A 26,357-nucleotide genomic window follows, 5' to 3' on the forward strand; every position below is an offset into this window, starting at 1 on the left:
CTCCAACACCCCAAGGCTGAGTGGGGGCTGCAGGAGGACCAGGACGATAGCCTGGAAGCCAAGACTACTGTCCAGGGTAAACACGATGTTTGGGGAGAATATTTAATGCTGTGGGAAAATGTGCACCCCAGTTACATGGGGAGGGGGACAGCATACGAAACACGACCTTAATAGCTATTTTCAGTACCTGGTTGTGGTTGAGGTTTCTCAGTTGCTTCTTTACAATCTTCTGTATTCTCTCAATTCTCCACGTTGAACATGTATTACTTTAGTAAAAATTCTTAGATGAGGGCATTTGAAAATAAATACTGGAGGATGCCTGGGTGGCTCAGTGGGTTAAGCATCTGCCTTCGGCTCAGGTCATGATCCCAGGGTCCTGGGATCGAGCCCCACATCAGGCTCCCTGCTCTGCGGGGAGCCTGCTTCTCCCTCTCCCACTCCCCCTGCTTGTGTTCCCTCTCTTGCTGTATCTCTCTCTGTTAAATAAATAAATAAAATCTTTAAAAATAAATAGATAGATAGATAGATAGATAGATAGATAGATAGATAGATAGATAGATAGATAGATAAATACTGGAAAGTGGTTTTTGCCACTCAGAGAGAACTCCAGCCTATTTCTACCTCAAACATGCGCCTACAAAAGGCAGTTCAGATGCTTCTCCGCCACTGTAGCTGCCAGGGAAGGGAGGCAGTCCAACCCCACTCCAGCGGGCTTCTGAAGGGTTTTGGTCAGTAGACGTACCCTGGGGTCAGGGGAAGATGGGTTAAACGCTCAAGGTTCTCCAGACGCTAAGCAGGCCCTATCTCAAGAGCTGCTGAACTGGCACCGCTGCTGACCCCCAGCCAGCCTTCTCAGAACAAGGGGCACCCGAAACGCCACATGCATCCCCGGGACAGGCTGTGAGTCCACACTCCCTGGCCTGGCACGAACTGACAAATGTACAGAATGGTTTCATGAAAAACAGTTCATTAAAAAACAGTTTATTAGCATTTGTGCTGCCCTGTGCAAGTGAAGCTTGGCTCCCTGCCCAGATGCCCTGGCCTCCCCACCTGAGCCTCTGGGGAGCAGCTCTGCAGTAGGCCCCTGACTTGAGGCAATGTCCTTGCTCATCTGACTCCAGTCCCATTGCTCCCGGCCAGGGGCTAAGCCCCACCTCGAGATGCCATAGGGATGGTCTCCCCTGAGTGACTGTCGCCTCCAGCATCTGAGACGAAGCCCCCGCCCCCAGGGGCTGGAGCCACGTCCACCTGGATGACACCATGCACCTGGGAGAGCTGTGGGCTGTCCAAGCTGGCGATGAGCTGGCGGGGGCCTGGTCGCACAGGCACGAACTTCTGGTGCAGTGTCACTGTCTCGTTGCCGCCAATGTCCCTGTGGGCAGAGACAGGGTCATGGGCCGTGGGTGGAGTCAGGAGGAAGGACTGATGGGGCAGCCAGGAAGGAAGGAGAAGGAGGCAGAGCGCTTCAGGCATTTCTGGGCTCAGTTGGAACCCCCATACCCATGGCCAGGATGAAGCCTGAGCCCCAAGGCCTCCTGGGCCTTTGCCTCTGCATAGTCAGGTCAGCGCCACCCTCCCAGCTGCCTGAGCTGGGAATCTTCCAGTCGTCCCGGGAGTCCTCCCTCCCCACTCCCACAAACACCTGGACAGAGACGGCTGCCTTGTCTCTCCCACCTCTCCAGCACCAGTGCTCCTGCCCAAACCACACCATCTATACCTATCCCACCTGGGACTTCCTGGACTGAGGAAACTTCAAAACAAGACTTTGGGGGCGCCTGGGTGGCTCAGTCAGTTAAGGTCTGTCTTTGGCTGAGGTCATGTTCCCAGGGTCCTGGGATCAAGCCCTGCATCTTGCATCGGCTCCCTGTTCAGCTGGGAGTCAGCTTCTCCCTCTCTGCCCCTCCCCCTGCTTGTGTGCGTGCTCTCTCTCTCTCTCAAATAAATAAAATCTTTTAAAAAAAAAAACCCAAGATGGGGCGCCTGGGTGGCGCAGATGTTAAGCATCTGCCTTCGGCTCAGGTCATGGTCCCAGGGTCCTGAGATCGAGCCCCGCACTGGGCCTCCTGCTCGGCCAGAAGCCTGCTTCTCCCTCTCCTACTCCTCCTGCTTGTGTTCCCACTCTCGCTGTGTCTCTCTCTGTCAAATAAATAAAATCTTTAAAAAAACAAACAAACCAAGAGACTTTGGGGCTCAACACAGTATTGCCAAATAATTTCAGTTTTGCCAAGAAAAAAAGTGGAAGAAAATTAATTATCCTTTGCCATGATCATCTTTCCAAACAGGAAGGAGCATTTTAAATACCCCCAAACATTGGAAGGATGTTATCTCAGAGAAAAAGGAAAGTTCTTCCCAAGAACAGACGACTGGCATCTTTTTAAAGTGACACTTTGCGTGTGTGTGTGTGTGTGTGTGTGAGAGAGAGAGAGAGAGAGACATACATACATGTGTTCATGTGCACACACATACTAGCGTCTTCATTTTCTCCCTTCCTCGCAGATATCTGGAAATTTAGTCCCAGACCATCCCTCTGGGAGTCACAGTTTCACCAGCCTTCTAACTGGCCTCCTTGCCTCTAGGTCCTATCTTATTTTTCCACTCTACTCTCTAGTCTCTCGGAGGTGAGCTGAACCCTTCGAGGGCTGGGCTTCCTCGGGGCTTAGGGATGAGACTGCGACTCCCTAACCTGACACACAGGCTCCCTCTGACTCAGCCCTGCCTGCATGGCCTCATCATCCCCCACCATTCCTCCTGCCCACCAGCCCTGACAGCCAGTTCCTTCCCGTCCCTGAACTCACTCTGCTCCTGGGCTGGCTCCAGGCCCTGCTCACACCACCCCCTCAGGGAGGGCTCCCTTGAGCACCTCCTGCCCTCAGGGAAATGAGCCTCGTCCTGCTCTGAGCTCCCGCAGCAGCCGGTGTGTGCGCTTTACACACTGACCACGACCGCATCTCCATCCCCCTCGCTTGTGCCTCTTAGCATCTGTCCTCTCCTGCCTCTGCCTGAACCCTTGCCTCTGGCCCCCTAGTCAACCCAAGCCTGCCCTGGGGATCTTCTTTCCTCTGGAGCCCGACTGTGCAGACAACTCAGTCCTCCAAGGGAATGAGCCAACACCCCAACTTCGAAGATGAGCTCTCCTTGGGACTAAACATTTAGTTAGCTTGGAGCCTGATTCCAAAGGGCTTCCCTGGACCAATTTGTACTCTTTCTTCTATCGCTGTTAGCTGTGTGGTTTAAGATAAGTTACTAAACTCTGATTCTTACCTTCTGGTTTGTAAAATGGGAGTGAATGCAAAATGAGGGGGTGGGATCAGATGGTCTTGTAGGTGCCTCTAAGCTCCATGAAGGAGGGAAGAAGTGGAAGGTGGGGACATATATATACGGTCTACCTGTTAAGTTATGGACCTAATTTCTAGACTTCTAATCAAAATATATAACTAGACATTAAGTCTACAACATAACAGATAAGCTATACTGTGGCTAGTTACAAATTTGTATTTTTAACTTGTGCCCACTTTTCCATAGATACAAGCTTCAAGTTGTTTAGGCTCAGACAGGACTTCAAAGCTCTAGGGGCGCCTCAGTGGCTCAGCTGGTTAAGCGTCTGCCCTCGGTTCAGGTCACGATCCCAGGGTCCTGGGATCAAGCCAGTGGGCAGCCTGCTTCTCCCTCTCCCTCTCCCCCTGCTTGTCCTCTCTCTCTGTGTCAAATAAATAAATATTTTTTTAAAAACCTTCTACTTAATTCATACTAGTACTATTTCAGAATATAGCCTTTATTTGTAACATTATTTCCAAGAGTGGCTGCTTTCCAGCTTCCAGCTAGCAATGTCAAGATCTCTCCCAGCCCCGGCCTTCGTGTCAGCTGCCACCTTGCCACACCCACGCCTGCCTGTTCAAGTGCAGCACATCAGCTGCTTACCACTGGAATGTGCCTGAAACCCAGTGCAGGGAATGAAACCAACTCTCTGACAAGGACACCAGAACTTAGACATCCAAATGAGCACGGTCCTGCAATTACGTACTTGTTCAACCGTGTTGCCAAGGCTTGAAACATTTTTTAAAACTCCTCTCAGATTTTTCTTCAGAGCCACTGAAAACCACAAGCACATCAAGTGTGCCCAGTCTAGTCCCTCTCGCTGTCCCTCTCCCCACCCCGTGCCCCCCACAGACACCCTGTTCCTCCTTTACAGCCAAGCGTCATTCCTGATGGAAAAGGGCATCCCCACCCATCTTGTTCATCTGCCTTATTAATTAGTCTTGGCTCTAAATGGCCTCGGGCTGTTTCTCCAAAGTCAAATCGGCCCCAGAAGGCCACCCTAAGGACATTCTAAAGACTATGATTTAGGCTGTGGAGGAAATTCCCCAGAAGGGTTTGGAACAGACTTCCAGCCTCCCTTGGTGACTGGTTTGGTGGTGACAACAAGCCATTTGGAGGAGTAAGTCTGGAATGTTTATTAAGTGGCCAGTCAACCCGCTGGGTGGCACACCTTATGCTTAATGGGGTTTCCATCCCACAGCTTTTGATGTGCCAATGAGAGCAAAGTAACACCCATCTTAGAATCTAATATATCTGAACCACCAAGCCAGGGACTTCCCACTTGGAGTTCTCAATTGCTCTGTAGACCGCAGACTGGGCTTGAAGTAGCAAGGAGCCACAGAATGTCCAAGGAGGACCTGCCTTGAGAAACCATCATCCAACCCTCTCATTTACTGGAGGGAAGACTGGGGCCTTTAAAGGCAGGGCTGGGGGGAGGCTCATACAAGCCCCACAGCCAAAGATAGGGGCTGGATCTCCCTATGCTCAGCACAGGGGTCACCTCTTTACTTCTAGGCGGGGGCAAGAATCTAAGGTCTGGTGGAGGTGCTGAGGGGAGTCCAGCTTCTGGGGAACCTCTCTCCATCATCTGTAGGTGAGAGATGCCTATAGGGTGAGCTACCTGGGAGCCCCAAGCTCCCTCTCTAAGGTGACAGAGACCCACATAGGGTGAAATGGGGAAAAGCACTCCTTTGTGGCATATCACATCATCCATGGTCAAGGCTGGGGCAAAGATCAGGATAGCAACTATTCAGCTTCGGCCTATTGGCAAAAGTGGCAGCCACCAGCTGGCAGAGCCTGCTCTGTGTCAGGGCAAGGGATGCACAGGGTGGGCAGGGACCCCCTGCATCCCCCACCCAGCTCCCCCACGGGGTCCACCCCTTTCCCTCAGGCACTCTTTGTCAAAAGAGGAAAACACCTGCCCCTGTCCCCAGAAGTCTGATCTTAAAGGTCAGCCTCTGGCCTTCTCTGCTTTCCCTCTGAGCTGTTCCGGGGAGGAAGACAGCAGCCCATGTGTCTCTGTCAGAGAGGACAGCAGAGGCCCGGGGACACAGGCACTCAGTGTCCCCTCACTGGGTGCAGAGCCTCGCCTGGCCCGGGGTGAGGGCCAAGGGGGCTGGTAGGGGCCTGAAGCACAGGGCCCTCACCTTGAGAACTGCAGCTCAGCCCTCATGACACAAAGAAAGCAGCAGGCTTGAGAGCCTGCGTGTCAGGTGCGCCCAGGTGGGAAGAGCTCAGTCTGCCCCTTATGGAGTGGCTGCCAGCTTCCCTATCGTCAAGTGGGGGTGATGATGGCCACAATCAAAATAAGGACGATCGGGGCACCTGGGTGGCTCAGTCATTAAACATCTGCCTTTGGCTCAGGTCATGATCAGGTCCTGGGATCGAGCCCCACATCGGGCTCCCTGCTCAGCGGGAAGCCTGCTTCTCCCTCTCCCACTTCCCCTGCTTGCGTTCCCTCTCCTAATGTGTCCCTCTCTCTTAATGAATAAAATCTAAAAAAAAAAAAAAATAAGAACGACCAACAGAGGCTCACGTTGGGCCAAAGCCAACACTAAATGCTTCACGTGCATATCTCACCTAGCTCCCTGAGCCACCCTCGGAACCGGGATGGTTGTCATCCCTACTTTCCAGGTGAGAAAACAGGCTTAAAGGAGATAAGTCACCTGCTCCACGGCACACAGCCAGTGAGTGTAGGAGCTGGGACTTGAACCTAAGTCTTCAGGATCCCAAAGCTTTGCTTTTAATCATAGGATGATCTCGAATGTACCTTGAAGGGTTTTTGTGGTCTGCGAATGAGATAATGATCCTGAAGTGCCCGGTCGGTTCCTGAGCGCTGGGCATGTGTTAATGATGAGTTGCTAATGATTCCTAAGTGAAGTGTTGGCTCCCTAGTGAGACGGCGGGATGGACCAGCCCAGCACTAGGCACATGGCAGGTCTTCTTAACTGCTGCTGGCTCTGAACCGAGTCAGGAGGCATTGCTGGCTGGCTCTAGGCTGCTGTATTGGGTCCTGGCTGACTACTGTACTGACCAAGAGAGGAAGCAGTGTGGCACCCAGGGCAGTCTGGGAGGCACAAAAGGGCAGGGGCGGGGGAGAGGCCAGACTCACCCCACATTAAGGATCTTGGGTCTCTGTAGCCCGGAGCCCTCAAGCCGGAAAACGACGTTGGTGAGGGTGACAGGCAGGGGGTTCTTGAAGACAATCTGTACTTCGCACTCCTGGCCAACCACGGCTGCCCCCAACAACTAGGAGAAGAAGAAGCCCACCTCCACATCAGAGACCCTGGCCAGATACAGTGGAACCATACATTCCACCAGAGGGAAAACTCCTTCTGCATCAAAATCTCCCCCAGTCCCACATTTCCACCCTTGAGAGAAACAGGGCTCCGCAAAAGCCAGAGAAGAAACTCTAACCCACTCCCCAACTGAAGCTTCTGCAGGACCAGGAATATGAGATCTGACTTTACAGATGAGGACATGGAGGCCCAAGAGCCCAAAGCCAGTATCCGACCCCCTTCTCCTGGAACTGCTCGCCAGGCCAGCCCTCTCCCAGTTTCATGCCCTTGCCCCTTGCCCTCCGACTTCCCTCAGCCCCCGCTCATCCCTCCTGCCCAGCAAGCCGCACTCACTGTGAGGGAAAGGTCTGGGGTGCGCAGACGGAAGGTATGCTGCTTGGCCAGCACCTGCCCGCTCTCCTTGACGTGGCCTGAGACGTTGAGCAGCATGGACCCCTGGTCTACGAGGTGGGGCCGGTATTCCTTGTAGGCCACAGGCATGGACATGCGGTCCGCTGCAGAGAAGAGGCAAGGTGTCGCCAGGGCCTGCTTACCCAGACATGGCCTCCGGAGGGGGGGGTCTCTGGGCCCACAGCTGCAGGGTGCCTGGCCATCCGTGGGGCAGGGCTGGGGAAGGAGCACTTACTGGCCCCTGGAGCTAGCACCACTTCCTTCTTGCTCTCCTTGAAGACAGGCCCCATGACCCCGGTGTAGAAGGTGACCGAGAGGTAGAGGTGCAGCTTCACGGTGCGGGGGCTGCCGCCGCGATTGCTCAGCACCACACAGACTGCCAGGTCCTGCCCCATCACCGCATCCTGGGCCTCCACCTGCACGGCCACATCCTCCGCCAAGTCGCGGCTGGAGTACACGTTGGGTTTGCTACCGTGTGCGGCTGCGGTCTCCACTGCCTTCCGCTCTGCGTCTGAGCCTGGGGGTTGAGGGTCAGGGGTGAGGTTATGGCTGCCGCCGGAGTGCGCAAGGGCTCAGCGGGAACCCCGGGAGTGGGCCAGAGCCAACCAGGTTGGAGGAATGGTACCTTCTGGGTGTTTATAGATGTGGGTGACGTCATCCCGCATGTTGGATCCAATGGCCTTTGTGATGATGAGCGTGCCAATGGCCTTCTCTTCCACGTATACGATCTTGAAGCTGCCATCGTCCTGTCGCTGCCAGTAAACTTTGTCACTGTTGACCTGTTGGGGGGGGTGTGAGCGGGGAACGAGCAAGCCTGAGGGTCTGAGGGCAGGCCTGCCCCCCAGCTGCAGGGACGGCTGGATCCAAAGGTCGGGAACTTCCTGGCACAGCCAAACTGGGAGACTTTCCAAGCTGAGCCAGATGAAGGCCGAGAGCAGAGAAGCTGGGCAGCTCCTTGCAGTACATTTTGGCACTAATCACAGTAATCTCGGGTGCTTATTCGCTGACTTTACGACTTCTAAAGCAGTTTCATACCCATTATTTCTTTTGATCCTGAGCACAGGAAGCTCAGCAGCCATTATTATCCCCCTTTTACAGTGGAGGAAACCTAGACTCTAGGATGAATGACTTGCCCAAGGTCACACAGCTAGTCAGTCAGCGCGGAAGTCAGGACCAGAGAACCCAGGCCTGACTCCAGTGCTCTCGTCCTGCCAGACTGCCCGAGAAGGCACCTGGAGCACAGCCCTCACCTCGGCAAAAATGAAGGGCGTGTCATACTTCATGTAGACCAGGCCATTCTTGATGGACTCCACAGAGCAGGGGCCACAGCAGAAGATGCCTAGGGGAGCAGGACAGAGGTCAAAGGAGGCTGAGGGGACCCTCTGATCCTGGGGAGAGGCCCACCCACCCAGGCCCAGTGCCCAATGCCTCAGGGTCAGTCGCCACCTGGGGCAACCCATGGAAGGAACACAAAGAAGAGCTCAGTTCCATTTGGCCTCAGTCAACCAGGGTGGGTCCAAACGTGGGACAAGCCTGCCCTGATAACCAAATCACTGGCACAACCTTCCTCCACTAGCCGAAGCTGGATTGGGCTATCTGTGACCCCCCGAGGTCAGGACTTCCGTCCTGCATCAGGACAAACCCAGAGCCCATGGTGGCTCTGCCTGCTGGCTGGGAAAAGAGCCACCCTTCCAGAAAGATCCAGAACAAACCCTCAGCTCTATAGCCTGCAGTGTGTCCTCTCTGTGGGGAGGTGGAAGGGGAGCTGGTGGGAAATAGAGTCTGTTCTCAGCATGCTCAGGAGTTTTCTGGAGATGGGCTGACAAGGAAGAGGCTTGGCAAGAGAGGACACAAAATAGGAAGTGAGGGCCAACCAACAGAAAAGAATCCTAGAGGGGCGCCTGGGTGGCTCGGTCGGTTAAGCGTCTGCCTTTGGCTCAGGTCATGATCTCAGGGTCCTGGGATGGAGCCCCACATCGGGCTCCCTGCTCAGCATGGAATCTGTTTCTCCCTCTCCCTCTGCTGCTCCCCCTGCTTATGCTTTCTCTTCTCTCTCTCTCTTAAATAAATAAAATCTTAAAAAATAAAGAAACAGGGGCGCCTGGGTGGCTCAGTTGGTTAAGCGACTGCCTTCGGCTCAGGTCATGATCCTGGGGTCCCGGGATTGAGTCCCGCATCGGGCTCCCTGCTCAGCGGGGAGTCTGCTTCTCCCTCTGACCTTCCTCCCTCTCATGCTCTCATTCTCTCTCTCTCAAATAAATAAATAAAATCTTAAAAATAAAGAAAGAAAGAAACAAACAAACAAACAAACAAACAAAGAAACAAAGAAACAAAGAAAAGAATCTTAGAAAACACTAGCACTATGGTTTCCTCTTCCAAATGGGAAAATAGGCCCAGGGAGGCCAAACAGATGTCAGGGTCTGACAAGACAATCAGATAAGTGAACGGAAGGAGCGGATATTTACGAAGTAGCTGCTATGTTCCAGGCATGCTGCTAATCTCTCTAATGAATGACCTCATTTAATTCCCCCAACAACCCTATCTGGCATATATTATCCCCAAATTACAGCCAACACCAAAGCGCAAAGGTGCAAGCAACTTGCCCAAGATGACATTATCTAAGAAGTCATTAAGCTGGATCAAGCCTGGGTCTGGCTGGCCTCAGAACCCTGTGAGCTATGCACCCCACCACTCCCCAGAGTGGGGACAGGAACTCAGATCTCCCAGGCTCCTGGGCCAGGCTGTTCCAGCATGGCAGGCATCACTGGGTTGCACAAGTCAGGGAGCACCATTCGAAGGGATGACTGAGAGGGAGTGGTTTGCCCAGAGAGGAGGAATGTAGGCTAGGCAAGAGCCATCTGACCTGGGGTGAGGAAGGGAGAGGTGAGGAAGAAGGCAGCAGGAGGGGCAGGCCTGGCTGCCTGGCGCCGGAATGTTAAGGTGGGAAGGGAGGGCTGTTTGAGAACAGAGTGTGCAGCAGGTCCAATTTTGGCAGAAATGTGTGTGCTGGGGAAAAGGAAATCAGTAGATGATATCAGCAATGGTCTCTGAGGGCTGGGTTAGGGGGGTTATTTTCTTCTTCGAACCTATCTGAACCCTGGTTTTATTCTGTACCATACATACAACTCAAAATGAGCAACAGAACAGGCAAGAGGGGAACTTGGTGGGTGAGAATGTGTGAAGGGAGGGAGTCAGGAACGGGAGAGGCTTGGCCCTGGGCCCTAGAGAAAGTCGCTCCACCTCTCTGGGCCACCACTGCCATGTGTCCCATAAGGGCTTGCGGTGGTCCCCAGACCAGCTGATCTTCAGCATCACCAGAGGAACTTTCAAACTTTCAAACATACAGATTCTTAGCATCAATCTATCCCTGGGATGTCTGATGTGTCAGGTCTGGGGCGGGACCTAGACATTTACTCAAAACAAAACAAAAACGTCCAGAAAGAGAACTAGGGAAGTTTCACATTTTGAGTTATTCAATTCTATACTTTCCCCCCTTCCAGGCATGTACTACTTACTATAATGGCCTTTTTAACTTTAAATACATATATAAATAAAAGGGCCCTTCAATTAATTATCTCCACGATGTGTGAGTAAAAAGGCAAATGAGAAGAGTGGGTGTGTTAGGGAAGGAAACCTCTCACTGAACTCTCTTCCATCTTTTGACTTTTGAGCCTGAATATATAAACCATAAAATCATAATAAATCATAAACAAAGGAAATCGACGCTAATAGATAGTTACGCAGAAAGGTGACAATTGACTAAAGGCCGGGCGGTGATTCTGTTGGTAACCTCGTTTGAAGAAACACGGGGGTTAAAGGGCCCGAACCGGCCCTGACACTCGGGGTTTGTTACCCAGGTTGGGAGATGGGGATGGGGCCAAGGTGGGGCACAGGAGCCAGGCAGGGCCCCGCCTCACCGCTGCTGGTCTCCTGTGGTGTAGCGTCCACCACCTGCCACCCACTGAAGCCTGAGGGCAGATCTGGCCTCTTCATCCAGCAGTCGTTCCACACATGGAAGTTCCTGGATGGACATGGAGGGAGGCCTGGGTCTGAGCAGCCTGCTCAGGGCCTCCCCAGTGTCCCCTCGACGTCCAGGTCTTGGTCATCATCCCTTCGCAGGGATGCGCAGCCCAGCCCCGGCCCCAGCCTCACCAAACAGAATCATGGTTCAGGTGCTCCAGGGGCTTCATGTTCTCATCAAAGTAGATGTCCATGGTGAGGGATGTGTCTGTGTCGTGTGCTGAGTTGAAGTTGGTGACAGTGCGGGTAGCCAGGCCCAGGCAGCGCAGCACTGTGGAGGAGCCAGCGTTAGGGTTCAGAGCCCAGACCGGGATGCGGTAGGGGGCAGGTGAGGTATCAGGGGAGGAACAGCAGGGGGACAAGGGCCACTGGGGTTGCCAAGCTGGGTCAGGGGTCAGGAGGCCTTAGGGCCAGAGAGCGTTGAGGGTCAGGGGAAGCCAGGCCACCTGCCTGACCTTGGCGCTGCCTGGCCCTTCTCCCTCCTCTCCCCTAGGCCTCTCTAGGTAGTTAACACTAATTAATGATAATTAAGGCCAGCCTACCACCCAGCCCTCCACCTGTCCTTGCACTAGAGCCATGGCTGGGTGGGGCTCTGGTTTCCCTCCCTCTTTCTCGCAGGGCCCAGGCTGCTCCTGTCCCCCGTCCCTCCACTACCTGTGGTGGTCACGCCGGCGAAGACCCAGCACTGGCCATAGGGGACGGAAGAGCCAGTGCGTAGGTAGCTGAGTAGGATTTCCACGCTGCCCACCCACGCTGAAGGGTTGGTGCCTCGAGAGTAATCACCAGACCAGTTTCCAGTCAGGACCCCATTGTCATCCAAGGAGTTCACCTGCCCAGGACAGGATGGAGTGGGGTGGAGTGGAGGGAGAGGCTCAGGACCTCCCATGTGGTCCCCAGCCCTGCCCCTGCCCCCCACCCCTTTCCCCTAAATGCCTCAGGATCTAGCCAGCAGCCTGAGCCCTGCCCACCCCTCCCAAAAACATCAGTCCCCCCCACCCCTCCCGGATCTGACACAGTAATGTGAATCCTGGGTGTGCCAAGCTTTGGGTTTGGCCCTACATTCCACAAGAGCTGGGACTGAGGCCAGGAAGGGTGGGGTGGGGCCAGGCAAGGAGGAAAGAGAGGGAGTGAGACCCCTCCCACAATACCCTTTGCAAGGGCAGGATAGGGCTGAGTTCCTGGAGGAATCAGAAAGGGCAGGAGCGGGGGACAGGGGAGACAGGAGGCAGACACAGAATAGCACTGAGAGACATGAGGGTGCTCACCATGGCAGAGATGACCCGGGAGACACTGACGGGGTCCCCACGGCCTCCATACGGCATGCCCCGCCGGTCCAGGATGTACAGGCAGGCATCCAGCACCCCATGATCAAACTGGAGGGAGGGAGGGCAGAGGTGACCCCTAGGCCAGCAGCACCTGCTCCCTCACTCCACCCCACCGGCCTCTTGCTCCCCCAAGCGCATGCGGCCCTTGGCCAGCCATACCTGCCCATAGTTCCAGGTCCGCTCACCAATCTGGGCTTCTGTCCCATAGTAAATTCTCCCGGACTCATTAAGCACATACTCCTGTCGCCAATCCTCATGGTCCACATACACGAGGTCCTCTGTGTCCCCAAAACACACATGCCTGGTCCCCTCTAGCCCTCTCCCTGTGCCCCCTCCCCCCGGGCCATTTCTGCAGGACTACTGTCCACAGAGGAGTGGGGACACCGCGAGCCTGACGGCATTTCTCCCGGGAAGGATGGGGGAGCATGACAGAGATGGTGGGAGGAAGGTGGCTGTAACCAAGGCCGTTCACTAGCAGGAGCAAGGCTGCGTGTCCTTGGGCTGTTACCTTTCCACGCTGAACCTAGGTCGCCTCACCTGGACAATAAGAGGCTGGCTTCTCCTAGAGCCAGGCACCTAGGCACCTAGCCTCGGATTCTAGGAAGAGAAGCTCTGACCGGCCCTCCTTCCTGTCCACGCCCTGCTCCTGACTCCAGCAGGCTCACCTGGGCACCAGGGATTGAAGAGGATGTAGATCTCGTTGTGGGGGTCAAAGGGCAACTGGAACTCGCCAGCCTCGCAGCGTGTGCGGACGGTGAATTGGAATTTGCCGATGATGGCGTTGGGGGAGGTGTGGACCTGGAGGTTCAGATTCTGCCCGCTGGCCTTGGTCACCTGGGCTTTCCAGCCTCCACTGCCCCCCTTGCCCACTGGGATGATCACGTGGGTGCCCTTCCCCACCTCAGGGTTGTTTCCTGGAATAGGGGAAGCAGCAATTAGCTGGTGAGACCTATCTGAGGGCAGATGGAGCCTTGGACTTCTCCCAGCCCCACCCAGAATGCGTATGAGCCAGCGTGTGTGTGTGCCCCTGAGTTGGGCCATCACCTTAGTCTGTGACAGTCTCTGAGAACAGCTCTGTCCCCACCCGATGTTTGCCCGCATGCCAGGGCAGGGCCCCGGTCCAACATCCCAAACCTGTTCCCCTGACACTGAACTCAGAGGTGGGTAGAAGAGACCAGGCCACCATCACCCTCTGCCTGCCTGACTGTGTCAGTGCCTGGGCTGGAGGAGCAGAGCTGCCCTGGCTGGGTCCAGATGCCCCGAACCCATGTGAAAGGGCAGCCCGGATCCCGAAGGCCAACCCTGCCTACTCCATGGGGCTGCAGCTTCCAGAGCCTAGAGCATCCCTGGTGGCAGTGGTGGGGGTACCTGGGAAATTAGAGGCTGGGGTGGGCAAGGCTAGGCTCTAATCAAAGGGTATGAGGAGTCGCCCGCCCCCGGCAGCAGCATAATCACCAGCCTGGGCAGTCAACGGCCACCAAGCAATGCGGTGAGGGAGGCACCTGCCCTGGGCCATGGGGACAGAGAAACAGAGATAGAGTTGGACAGAGAGGAGAGAGCGAGCCAGCCACACCCTGGGGAAGGACAACAGACCCAGAAAGAAAGACACACAGAGGCAGCCACGGAGAAGAAGCAGCTGAAGCAAGCACCTGAAGAGAGTGTTTTGAGACAGATGCCTCTGGAGGCTCAAAGAGGGTGATCTTAGGAAAATGGGACACCAAGACCCGACCTGAAACACCCTCCTATGCTTGCACCTGTCTTACGTGGCAGAGGTGAGGAGTCGGGTAAGGGAGGAGCTTAAAGATGTCCCTCTGACCCTAATACCAGAGCTGGGAGGCCCTGTAGCCAGCACCACTGCCCACCATTCTAGGACTTTTGCCCTCCCACTGCAGACCCCCCTGACCGATAAGCAGCTCCAGAGCGACATGATCGGAGGACTCATAGGGCCGAGAGAAGTGGAGGACCATGTGGAAAGGCTGTCCACGGCGTATAATCAGCTCGTCGTATTCAAACTCATCTGTGTGGTGCTCTCGGCGATTCTGGTCTGACCGTGCACTCAGCAGATCCACACCGGTCACCACCAGCATGCCCTCTGCAAGGGCACAGCTCTGGGTCAGCAAAGCCCTATGGGAAGCCCAGGCCCCCATTCTAGGCCTCCCAGGCCCCAGAGACGTCAGGATGAGTCTCAGGCCCCATTAAGGCCTTGCAGCTGGCAGATAAGGTGGGCAGGAGGGCTCACCTTGGATGGTGCCATCTCCAGCTGCGTTCACACCACCAGTCCGGGAGCTGGGCTGGCGGGAATCTGAGGCCCGGGAATCCGGTCTTCGACCCCTGGAGCCTCGGTCTCCATGGGGCTCCGGGCCCCAGTCACTATCTGTCCCATTTCGGCAGGAGCAGCAGGCACAGCAGCGAGCCCAGAAGGAACGGCCTCCTCGACGAGACCCTCTGTCTGGCTCCGGCTCTGGCTCCGGAGAAGGTGTGGGGGGCGGCTGCCAGGGGTTCCTGCCCCAGCGGCCCACATCCGACCGAGGACCGTCCATCATGCCTGTGTGGAAGAGGCAGGGAGGCTCTGATCACCCACTCAGACCTCCTGTACTTAGACCGCCCCCGCCAGCACACACAGAAGCCCTCCATCTGGAGAACTGACTCAGTCCCATCCAGCTGACTGAGATGATCTGACCTTGCCCCAGAGACTCCCCCCAGACACAACCCAAAGGGACCCCCCCAAAGACCCTCCCCAAAGACTCCTCTCAGATTCACCTAGAGAAACTACCCACGTTGCAGAGAAATCTCCCTTTTACCCCCAGTGACATCCACCAAAGCAGATGCCCCATTGAGAAACCTGTCCTCCAGAACCCATCCCAGAAAGGAGTGGACACTTGTCACAGCCTCAGGACCCGGAACACAGACCATCCTTGGGACCTGCTCCTGCCAGTTACTCAGTTTAGAGGTCCATGAGCTGCCTGCCTCTAGGACCCATTCTTAGCAGAGATCCCCCACCCCGTCCCTTAGCAGAGGCTCCTTGCAGAAGACAGGCGGATGATACGCAGGACTTGGAGTTCTTGGCATTCCCCACATTGGGTCAGACACCCACATGGAGCTGTGAGTGGCAGGGCGCTGCAGGTGTGGGAGCCCGCGGTCCAGAGGCACGGAGCCTCTGCGTCGGGGCAGCCGGCCCCGGGCTGGCAGGCTCAGGCTGGCCCGCGCCCGACGTTGCTGGGGCCCGACCTGGGTCACCCGGGCTCAGCACCGCAGTCCCCGATGGAGCCTCACCTGGCGGCAGTGTTAGCGACAGCAGTGCTGAGTCCGGCAGCCGGGCTGGGACAGGTCAGGACTGCTGGGATGGAGCGAGTGCAAGGTGTGGGGTGGGTGGGTACGTGGTTTATGAGGGGGGAGGGCGGGGCCAAGCTGCGGAGAAGGGGAAGGCTGATTGCTCCATTCCCCCCCCACCCCAGAGGCCCAGCCTCTGGGGGCTGTCTCTGGAGGTAGAGACAGGAAATGAGACCTGGCCCTGTCCCCTTTCCCCTTTCGAGGAACTGCAGGGTGGGGCCAGGGTCTGTCAGGACTCAAAGCTGAGGTGAAAGTGGAAGGCCTTGGGAGACCGCCCCCACTGAGGGACCCCACTCCAGGCTGATTCCTCCCAGACTGGTGCAGAAGGGGCCCCCTCTCCTGGGCGAGAAACCCCGAGGGCAATGGGACAGGGTGCCCCTTCCACCCATGCCCCTATGCAGGGGACCCTGTTCCCAAGCTCAGGTGGCCTGCCTCTGCTCTCACAGGCCCCCCACTGCCAGGCTCCGGTGCTGCCCTGGCCAGGCTCAGCCCCGTGAAACTGGCCCATGGGCCTGGTCCTGCCCAGGGAGGTCCTGGGATCCTAACCTGCAGACTGGTGACATCAGCAGCCAGGCCCTCAGACTGGCTCCACCAGCCAACCCCTGACCTGCCGGCTCTACCAGATCCTCTGATTTCCCCCCACCCAACTATCCTTCCTTCTTCCTCCAGCTGGGGGAAGCCTCCCTGGCATGAATGAACTGCCCCCAGCTTCCTGTGTCCCTACAAGTTAGAGATTGGGTTGGGACGGGGAGTGAGGGTCAGGGTCAGGGTAGGAGCAACTTCTTGTTTTCTTCCCCCAGCCTGGGGGCTTGGTGAAGGCTTAGGCCCTGGCTCTGAAGCTCAGGGGGCAACTGAGGCCCTCTCCCTAGACTGCAGAGTACCCCCTTCTCTCACTGAGAGGGGTAGCTGGTCAGCTGGAGTCCAGGATTCTCCAGCCTGGAATTCTTCCCAGAAATCCTGACCAACCGGCTCCAGGCACCTGCCCTGTGTGTGCATCCCAACTCCACCCTGGGACTGGAAAAACACCGGGGATGCCCCTGAGAGAACCCTAAGGCGAAGTGGAGGTCAGGCATCTTTGGGGAAGCTCTCCTGAAAGTTCTTTGGGAACGTTGGGGCCCTTTTTTCGGGGTCTCTTCCTTCCATCCTGCTGTTGTCCTAACTCTGCCCACGGGCCATCAGAGAGAAGACAGTGAAAACGGGATTGACAAGAAGACACAAGGAAGCAAACCTGAGGAAAGGCCAAGTTTGGTGATGCATCAGGCAGGGTGGAGCCTTGGGGAGTGGGGACTGAGACTCCAGGACGTGGCAGGGAGCCCTTCACACCCACATTGACCTTTGCCTGCCTGGTTCCAAGCCCCAGACCTGGCAGAGGGTTGTGTCCACCTCCAACACTCTCAGGGGACACATAAGTAAAAATCAAAATTCCAGGTAGGTGTCAGGCAAGTCAGCCAAGGGGCTTTGTTGAGGGCTGCCACTAAGAACCTGGGGTGGGGGGGTGGGGGAAGGAGGTGGGCAGGGCCCTGAGCACCCGGAAGTGTGTAAGCACTTGTGGGCCCCAGTAGATTCCCAGGGAGCCAGGGTAATGCCTTGTCACACTCTCCCCTTTTGTTTCCCTTTCCCCCACTTAGCCAGGTTGACTCAGTGCTCTAGCCCCTGAGCCACTCCCTCTCCTTCCCCCAGGAGGCTCAAGTGCCTCAGGGCTTTTAAAGTCAGGACAAGGGGTGTGTGTGTGGGGGGGCACCCTGGGAGTAGACACCCAGCTCAGTACTTCGGGAGTGGAGGCCAGGCTCTGCCCAACACTCGCTATCAATACGGAAGCAAGAACATGAGTCTGGAATCCCTGACCAAGGTGCAGAGACAGCTGTGGCTCCCCTGTGAGAGCGCAGCAAACGTGGGCGCGCCCTAAGAGCAGCTTCCTTGTCAGTACTGTGGGCCTGACCAGCTCATCCCTGAGCACTTGTGAGGGCCAGCTGAGACCTGGTATTGTCAAGGGCTCTTCAACCGCAGGATGCTACTCATGAGGACCGATGCTCTTTGTTACAGAGGGTGGAGCTCGGACACCCTGGTTCCTCCCGGGAACAGCCTTCTTGGCTGTGGTGAATGAGCCAGGGCGCGGAGGGCATCTGGAAGGAGCAGGAGTCCTGGGAGAACCTTTTATGAGTCCTTCTAGTTGGAGACTTCCAGCTGCTTTGCAGCCCAGCCCCAAACAGAACCTGAACCCAAACCTGATCCCCGGCCCAGCCCAAACCAGAAGGTGAACTCAGATTTTGCAGATTCTGCCCCAGTACCGAGACTTTGGTTCCTGGCGGTAAGAAACAGCAGAACTGAGCAAAAGATGAAAGCGCGAGGGAGCTGACACAGCCTCGCTCTCTCCCCTTCTTGTCCAGAACAGGTAGCAGTGGTTATGGTGGTGGCAGTGGTTATGGTGGCGGTGGCGGTGGCGGCGGCGGAGGGGGCGGGGGCAGCGTAGCAGCCCGAGGGGGCCTCTCCATTGTTTATTCAGTCCCAATAAGTTAAAGAGCAAGGGTGGGGAAGGATCTCCTAGGTGAGGATGCTGTTAACTGAAGGCAACAGCTCAGCCAGGTGCTCAGAGGTGCCCACTGCTTGGCACAGGGGATTGCCCTGCAGGTGGAGAAGGGCCAGCCTGGGGCAGGAGGCAAGAGGCTGGAGCAGTGTGGACTGCCGGAGGCCTTGGGCAGGAGAGTCAAGGAAAGCGTGGCTGGTTCCCCCAGACCTATGTGCTCCTGGGTAGCCATCATGGTCTTCCCTCCACAACAGGGACTGTGGCCCAGCGGTCTGGCTGCTAGGCATCTTGCACATGGCCCTGGCCTGGAGTAAAGCTGCAGACTGCAAACACCTGTCCTCAGGGCCAGGCAAGAAGCCCAAGCGGCAGGCTGGATGTGGTACCAGCTGTGGTGGACTATAGCCAAGGAGAAAGCCAGCTCTGACTACAGAGGCATCCATGACTCGGCAATGGCCAAGGCTTAATGAGTGGAAATGCAGGCCAAAGGCTGTTAACTTTTCCAATTTTTTTTTTTTAAGCAGGCTCCACACCTAATGTGGGGCTTGAACTCACAACCCTGAGATTAAGAGTCACACACTCTCCTGTGACTGTCTGACTCTATCAGGGGTCCCTAACCTCCAATTTTTAAGTACAACCAGAATTTTAGATTTTTTAATACGAAACTTTCTGATTTTTAAAATACCATGTGGTACCCAAGAACATCTGTAGGCTGCTGGTCTATGAACTGGCTTGAGGAAGTCACTTCCACCCTGCAAAACCACCAGTGCAAGTCACCAATGCCCCATACGGCCCCAGGCTATCCTCCTTCCTTAGCCTACGCTGTCAGAGCCCCCTCTCCCAGCTTACTGTGTGTCCCTTCCCAGTGTGGCACGTTACCCCCCCACTGCCTGAAAGGCACCTGGAAGGAAGGATACGGTTGTTACACAGGGAGAGCTCCTGCAGCCGGGGCAGGCTGGTGACACCGTCCAGGGACTCTATGACATTATCATTGGCCTGCAGGACCTGGGGAGCAGGGAGGGCAGGGAAGTCAAAGCAGGGCAGGCAGCTGGCAGCCTGGGACTGGTGCAAGCAAGCAGGGAGCCCGGGGTGATCAGCTTACAGTGCAGGGAAAAGCTGCTGGCGTCAGGCCAGGTGATGGAGGCAGAGATGGCAAGGGGTCATCTGCAGGGACTGGGAGGATCTGGACACCTCTTTGTGGGGTGGGCAGACTTCTGAGGGGGAGGAAAGGGAAAAGGGCCACCTGGGACAGTGATGGAGGAGTGCTTTACCTCAAGGCAGCGCAGGGCAGCCAGGGCAGGGGGCAGGGCTCGCAGACGATTGTGTGACAGGTCCAGATGAGTGACCAAGAGCAGCTGTTCCAGATGGCAGAGTACCGTAAGATCCTGAGGAGGGGGATGAGATACCCAGTGAGACTTAGGGGAGGGTCCGCAGCCATGGCTCCTGAGGCACTTACCCTCTGTGCCCCACACAGGCCCTTGGGGATCCTGGCTGAGCACAGGATAGAGCAGGTGAGAAGCTTACCTTACGACCCCAAGCAGTCCACGCTCCAGGGCAAGGACAAGGGACAGATAGGGAGTGCTGGGGTGGGGTGGCGGGTGGGTGGAGGGGCAGAGGCAGCCTGGAGTGGGGGCAGGCACGGGGGTGGAAGCGGGCGCTGGGGAAAGCACAGACACCGGCAGGAGCAGGCCTGCTGAGTCTGCAGGACCAGCCTAGAGACAGTGGAGGTGGGCGGCAGTGATGTGACGGAACTGTTCTGTTGGGAAGACGGACTGGGAAAGACTACGAAGAGGGAAGACAGAGCCTGGGAAGTTTGTCAGACATCTCTGGAAACTACCCAGGCTTTAGGTGCTGGGGCCTGCTCCAGGGAGAGAAGCGTCAGAGTAGGCGGGGGGGGGGGGGGGGGGGGGGGGGCTCACTGTGAGGGAAGAATGAAGACATGACTGGCCCTGAAGAAGGGATGACATGAGGGGGACCTGGTGACTCAGGGTTTGAGACTGGGTAACCCGAATGATGGGGGCAGGTGACAGAAAGCAAGGCCAGGAAGAGGAGTAGTCCGGAAGGAAGATGAATTCAATCTTGGTTAGGAAGAAAGTCCAGAGAGGCACCTGAGACTCAGGCCAAAGCCAGGGGCCCGGTGAGGCCTGAGTGCCTCAGCTCAAGCCCACAGAGCGGACACAAAAACTGGCCAGGTCATGAGGAAGAAAGGAGGGCCCAAGGAAGGCGCCCATGGCAGTCCGTACCTTGTGACCCAGGTGCAGCACGCGCACCTCGGCATACTCCATCTTGAGCACGCTGTTCTCCAGCAAGAACTTGCTGCGCAGGTCATCTAGGTACGCTGCCCGCATTGGGTCCACGGCCTGGCAGGGATGGGCATGGCAAGGAAGCCCTGTCGGCTGTCTTCCTGCTGCCCACCGGGCCTCCCCCCTCCCTGCTTCCACAGGCCTGGCTTGCCTTGAGGGTCTGGAAATACTGCAGCGTCTCTTTCTCATACAGTAGGGGGTCCAGTGCCCGCATCAGCAGGATGATGGTGAGCAGGCACCCTGAGGAGAGGGTGAGGAAAAGGACTGTCTCTCCTAGAGCCTCCTCTGCTCCCATCTCTTGAGACCCTTCCTGCTCTCCCTGAGAGGCCCTCCTGGAAAAGGGCCTCCTCAGAAGAGCAGGATCTCAGGGAATGGGGCCTCACACTTATTCTCCGGCTCCAGCTCCTGCAGCTCCTTACAGGATTCAAGTTCAGACTGGAGCACCGTGGACTTCTCCACCGACAGCTCACACCTGAAGATGGACAGGGCAGGAGAGGGGATTGATGTCTCCTCGGGGTGCTGGTCGTCCCCAGTACCCAGTCTGAGACCATCTGCCCAGGCCCCCAGCCTCCTGCCCCAGCTGCCTGGTGCCCAGAGCCCCGAGCCCCTCTCCTGGTCCGTATGCTTCCCTGCCATCACCTGAAGAGCTGCTCATCCGTGGCTGAGTCCCGGCACCAGCCCTCCTGGCGGCCTGAGAACAAGAACGGGTGGTAGAAGGGGACCACTGTGAGAGCAGGGCAAGGATGAAGGTGCTGCCGCAAGGGGTAGAGAGAGAGGCTGTGTCACCTTTTAAAAGCACACACTCCTTTTGGGCATCGCCTGCTGTCCAAATGACACAAAATGTATGCTGGGGCAACTGGTCATTGAGGGAGGCTGCAGGCAAGTCACAGAGCTGGGAGCACCAGGTTAAGGAAACGCTTGAGCCTCACCACTTCTCTGTCCCACTCCAGGACCGCCCCAGCCCCCCACCCTGCCCCACCGATCCTGGGATACCCAGACGTGGCTGGGCCGGGTCCTGCCATCCGGGGTCCTCCACTCCACAGCCAGGGGTGACTTGTCCACTATGAGCAGCAAGGTCTCTGTCCCGGACCCCACCTGGCCCAGGGGACAAAGACAGACCTGTCAGCCCCAATGGCACCAGGCCCACACTCGTGATGCTCTCTGGCAAAAGCTGCAGAACTCACTAGGACGGGCCGAGAGAAGGAGACAGTCAGACAGGCCTCGTCCCGGCTCACGTGCAGGCAGCGCAGGGCATCCTGGGGGTCAGCTGGGGGGAGACACAATCTCAGGTCTCCTTAAATCCTCTTCCATTCCCTCCAAGCCGAAACGCCCAGCCTCTTTCCCCATTGCTCACCTCGTCCCAGGAGCCAGCGGTGATAGAACCAGGCGCTCTGATCGTTGGGGTCAGTGAAGAAGGCGTTCTGTACCAGCTCCAGCTCTGCAGAGGCCAAGGCGGCGCGGGCTTTGGCCAGGACCCCGGTGGGCCCCAGGCCACCCCAGCATCCCACCCTCACCCTGGAGTACCGCCAGCCCTCAGTCCCATTCATCTGGTGGCCCTGCACAATGGCTGCATCCTTCCCACTGGACACTTGAGTGCCCTGCAGCCAGGTGTTGAATCTTAGGCACCCCCAAAGCCAGGCACAAAGTGGGTGCTCAATGAGCCCAGGCAGCAGGTTCAGGAACAGGCTTAGGTAACAGGGCTGGGAAGGCAGCACTGTGGGCTTCCCCAGCACCCTCTGACCCTGCCGACCTTTGAGGAGCACATCTTCAGGGAGGCGTCCCTGTGGTCCAGAGTCTGGCTGGGGGTGCAGCTGGGGCAAGAGACACGAGCGGTAATGCCAGGAGGAGTAGTTGGAAAAGTTTCGGGTGATGAGGCTGTCGGTGAAGGCTAGCTCCTCTGCAGGGGGCACAGGGGCCTGTGCGGCCACAAAGCGCCGGTAGTCCCAGCAGTGAACTAGGGGAGGAGCGACAGCGCATGTCAGAAGTAGGGCAAGGGGCGCTCCACGGCTGGCACCCCTGGAGTTCCCGTGGCGGCCCTCAGAAACACCTCTGTGTGCTCTACAGGGCATGTGTTTGTTTCCATCACCCCTTTGGCCAGCAGCTCAGTGGGCCTGTCCTGGCCATCCCTCCCAACTCTGGGCCTTACTGAGGCCCCAGGAACCAGGGTGTGGGGCACAGTCAGCAGGCAGGCACGTACAGTTCCGCTCATCGACCTCGAGGAAGCGGGCACATAACTCCAGCTCCCGGGCCCAGTTGGGCTCTGGTAGGCGGCCCAGCAGCCAGCAGCGGTGGTGCCAGGTACCATAGGACTTGGGGTTCACCCGCAGGCAGCTCTCCAGGAAGCCCAGTTCTGTCTTCACCAGGGCTGCCAACTCCTCGGGGGACCTGCACTCAGAGGGAAATGGGACTCAGGGCCCTCCAACACTCAACCTCAGCTCACCCCTGACTTTTTACACCCAGCCCTCCGCTCCCCTCTGCCTATGCCCCTGGCTGCCCCATTCTTTCTCTACCCCTGGACCCAGGCAGGGCAGGACCAGTGCCATCTTCCTGGGACCCTGAACTCCTACGCACTTTTGGGCCTCCAGCTGCTGAAGCACCTCGCGTCGACAGTTCCAGAGGGTGGCAAAGTCGGGGTTGGCTCCCAGAATCTGGCTTGTCAGTTCCAGCACTGATTCATCCAGCTCACCAGCCTGGCGCTTAGAAGATAGGTAGCAGGGTCAGAGATCATATCATTCTCCCACTGCAAGGCTAAATAACATAAATAGAACTACTGAATATTCTGTAAACCCCATGCTACATGATAAGTACCACACAGAGCACTTTAGGGGTTTACGTTCTCACTGAATGTTCACAACAACCTTATGCAGTAAAGCCCATTTTACAGAAGAGCAAACTGAAATTTAAAGAGATTCAGTAACTTGCCCAAGGTCACACAGCTTGTAAGCGACGGAACCCAGATATGGATCCAGGCAGTCTGACTCTAAGGCCCAGCTCTTGGCCTCTGGGATATACTAAGAAGGCCATTTGGAGAAGGGGCTCCCTCTGAAGGCCCACCTTCTGGAAGACAGTCTGGGTGGCGGACTGGTATAGCTTCAGCTTCTGCTCCCGCTCTAGCCTTTTGGCCTCCGCCTGCTCTTCCGACGTCTTCACCTTCAGGCGCCCGTGCTACAGGGATGGGGGCGGGGGGGGGGGGTTGGAAAGGTGCAGGCTGCCTTGCAGGGGCAGACCCACCGAACCCCCCCCCGCCGCGGAGCCCCAGGTTTATAAAGGGCAACGGAGGTAAGGCCACGCGGGCCATCGGCATGCGGAGGTGAGGGGCTTGACTCAAAGGTCTCACCATGGTGCCGGCTCAGGGCTCAGGACAGGGGAGGGGTCCAGTGGAAGCCCGAGAAACCTGGGGAAAGAAGTGTCAATCACGGGAGCCCCGCCCCCGCTAGCCCCGCCCCCAGCGAGTCCCCCGAAGCCGCACGTGAGCTTTGGCGGAGACCCCCGGCGTGTGAAAGGCTCCGTGGACAAGCGGCGCTTGTCCTGGAGGAGGCGCCCACCCAGACTGGGACTCGTACCCGTGCCGCCCCGCCCACAGCCCGACCCTCCGGGGCCAGAACCAAGCCGGGGCACCTAAGCAATGGGGACCACTGCGCGCCTGGAGACTACCGCTACCCGCCCACCTCTCTGATCCCAGACACTCCCGCCCCCCGCGGGCGGACCCACCTGCGCTGAGGGGAGGCGTGGGGCACGCTAAGCTGCGGCGCCCGCCACCGAGCCCAGGCGCAGGCTAGAGCGGCGCCACGCCCCGGCTCGCCAAGGGGCAGCGCCCTCTGCAGGCCTGGGGAGGGACCGGCGGGGGAGTAGGCGGGCTCGGGAGGCGCGTGCGCCGGTCCTCTCTGGAAATGCCAAGTCCCTATAATTAGCCCTCTGGTGCCTATGAGTGCGCATGCGCGACGGTGTAGCGCTCGTGAAAGCTGTGGGGCCCGCAATTTCGATCAGCTGCTCAAACTACAGTTTTTTCAACAACCGGGGACTCAACCAGTCACTCTCCCACTGACCTCACTCTGGCCGCGCGGGCCGCCTTCTAGTTGCCACATCTAACGGGTGGAGTTTCCTGTTATCTCCACTGACCTCCGTTAGCTTTTATGCAGCCGACTTCCGCTTGACACCCTTTCCTGGTTTCTCCTGCACCTCTGCCCGTCTCTTCTCATCTGTTCACCTTCTTCTCCCGTAAATGTTGGTGATCTCCAGGGCCCTTTCCTCACCCCTTTTCACATCACACACTATTCCTGGAAGAACATTCCCGAATTCAAGCCTTCTCCTGCTTGGAGTTGGAGCTCCCCAGAGCTCTGTCCTGGACCTACAGATTTTCTGGCCCCACACTTTCTCTGGGTGACTTCATCCATACTCATGGTTTTAATTACTACCTGTGAGCTGACAACACTCGAACGTGTGTTTCCAGATGTCTTGTGAGTCACATGGGTGTTCCAGAGACATCTGAAACTCCAAAAGTAAAAAGGTATTGTGTCCCATCCATTATTATTATTATTTATTATTATTATTTTTTTGACAGAGAGAGAGACAGCGAGAGAGGGAACACAAGCAGGGGGAGTGGGAGAGGGAGAAGCAGGCTTCCCGCGGAGCAGGGAGCCCAACGCAGGGCTCGATCCCAGGACCCTGGGACCATGACCAGAGCTGAAGGCAGATGCCCAACAACTGAGCCTCCCAGACGTCCCACGTGTCTCATCCATTCTTAAACTTTGGCCTTTATGTTTCCTATTGTAGAGAATGGCACTATTACCTCCCCACCTTTCCTTAGGAGCTCTTAAATACTCTCTCCATTCCACTAGAAATTAAGCTCCTTTCTTCCCTGATTGTTAAAAGTCTTTTCAATGTTCCCTCATCTCCACTCTATCCCCTCCATTATGAGTTCATCCTCTGTGCTGCTGGATCAACTTTCCAAAAATGCAGATTTGATCTGTCACATCTCTGCCTAAAAGCCTTCTATGGCTCCTGGACCAGCTCAGAAAGGTTTCCTGTGAGCCTTCATGGGGTTCAAGATGGCCAGTGAGTGTGTATGAATGAATGAGCATATGTGATGTATTTGTGAGAAGTGTGTGTCCATGTGGCATGTGTTTATAGCTCACATTTTAGAAAGTATGGCTCTAAATTTTTTATAGTTCTTCCACATTTTTCTCAGGTCCTGGAAATGTATATAAAGTGCCCACTATATAGTCTGTTTTTCCTAGACCCTGCAACAAATTACAGAGGAAAAGAGACACTTTTCCTGGCCTCTTGTGCTTGTGGTCCTAGTGAGGAAAGAGTCACACCACTTACTGGTTATCTTTGTGTCAGGCGTTGTGATGGGGGCTTTGCGTGCACACAGAATTACCTGTGGAGGCAGGAAGCAGAGTGCTTGTGAGCATGGACTCTTGGGCACCTGGGTGCAGATCCCAGTTTTGCCACTTACTAGCTGTGAGATCTGGGGCAAGGGACTTAACCTCTGTTGTTTCCTTTGTGTCTCAGTTTCTTCAACAGTAACGTGGAAAAAATATTACCTACCTGAGAGAGTTGAAGTGAGGATTAAATAAAAGAATCTATGTAAAGTGCTTAGCTTAGAACAGTGCCTATACTAAGGACTCAATAAATAGTAATGGTAGTAATATTATTATTATTTCTAATCTTCATGAAAAATATACAGGACATTGAGGCTCAGAAAGATTAAGTAACTTGCCATCCATGTAGTAAGTGGCCAAATGGGACCTGTGTCTGGTCTGGTCCAACTCTCCCACCTCACCAACTCTCTGTCTTTCTTCTTACCTTTTTCTTTCTTTCTTTCTCTCTTCTCTTTTCTTTTCTTTCCTTC

General features: G+C 56.3%; 2 protein-coding genes across 6 annotated transcripts; both read right to left on the reverse strand.

The window, feature by feature from the left end:
- Window positions 1-493: 493 nt before the first annotated feature.
- Window positions 494-19,587, reverse strand: TGM1 (transglutaminase 1). 3 transcript variants are annotated; one of them, XM_064570879.1, is made up of 15 exons: window positions 17,657-17,795; window positions 14,589-14,894; window positions 14,253-14,441; window positions 13,015-13,263; window positions 12,509-12,627; window positions 12,290-12,397; window positions 11,679-11,853; window positions 11,157-11,295; window positions 10,922-11,025; window positions 8,255-8,343; window positions 7,630-7,783; window positions 7,240-7,521; window positions 6,948-7,108; window positions 6,428-6,564; window positions 494-1,372 (listed from the first exon to the last, which is right to left on the reverse strand). In XM_064570879.1, exons 2-15 carry the CDS (start codon window positions 14,890-14,892, stop codon window positions 1,144-1,146), a joined length of 2,439 nt encoding a protein of 812 aa, XP_064426949.1. In that variant the 5' UTR covers window positions 14,893-14,894; window positions 17,657-17,795; the 3' UTR covers window positions 494-1,143. The 3 variants fall into 3 exon arrangements, with proteins under 3 accessions (XP_064426949.1, XP_045756562.1, XP_064426950.1); XM_045900606.3 differs by lacking the exon at window positions 17,657-17,795 and adding an exon at window positions 19,472-19,587 and having other exon boundaries at window positions 495-1,372; XM_064570880.1 differs by lacking the exon at window positions 17,657-17,795 and adding an exon at window positions 17,968-18,100 and having other exon boundaries at window positions 495-1,372.
- Window positions 18,221-24,364, reverse strand: RABGGTA (Rab geranylgeranyltransferase subunit alpha). Of its 3 annotated transcripts, none has more exons than XM_045900608.3 (17): window positions 24,215-24,364; window positions 23,841-23,897; window positions 23,558-23,668; window positions 23,075-23,199; window positions 22,701-22,888; window positions 22,254-22,457; window positions 21,858-21,941; window positions 21,688-21,770; window positions 21,497-21,598; window positions 21,290-21,395; window positions 21,143-21,194; window positions 20,887-20,975; window positions 20,655-20,743; window positions 20,444-20,560; window positions 19,472-19,585; window positions 19,118-19,205; window positions 18,221-18,369 (listed from the first exon to the last, which is right to left on the reverse strand). In XM_045900608.3, the coding sequence occupies exons 2-17, from the start codon at window positions 23,841-23,843 to the stop codon at window positions 18,221-18,223; spliced, it is 1,704 nt and encodes a 567-aa protein (XP_045756564.1). In that variant the 5' UTR covers window positions 23,844-23,897; window positions 24,215-24,364. The 3 variants fall into 3 exon arrangements, with proteins under 3 accessions (XP_045756564.1, XP_045756565.1, XP_064426951.1); XM_045900609.3 differs by lacking the exon at window positions 24,215-24,364 and adding an exon at window positions 24,172-24,192; XM_064570881.1 differs by lacking the exon at window positions 24,215-24,364 and adding an exon at window positions 24,122-24,143.
- Window positions 24,365-26,357: the final 1,993 nt, after the last annotated feature.

Source organism: Mirounga angustirostris, unplaced genomic scaffold, assembly GCF_029215605.1.
Source record: "Mirounga angustirostris isolate CCGP_5_RB_7025 unplaced genomic scaffold, mMirAng1.0.hap1 SCAF_9, whole genome shotgun sequence".
In the NCBI taxonomy this organism is placed as follows: Eukaryota; Metazoa; Chordata; class Mammalia; order Carnivora; family Phocidae; genus Mirounga; species Mirounga angustirostris.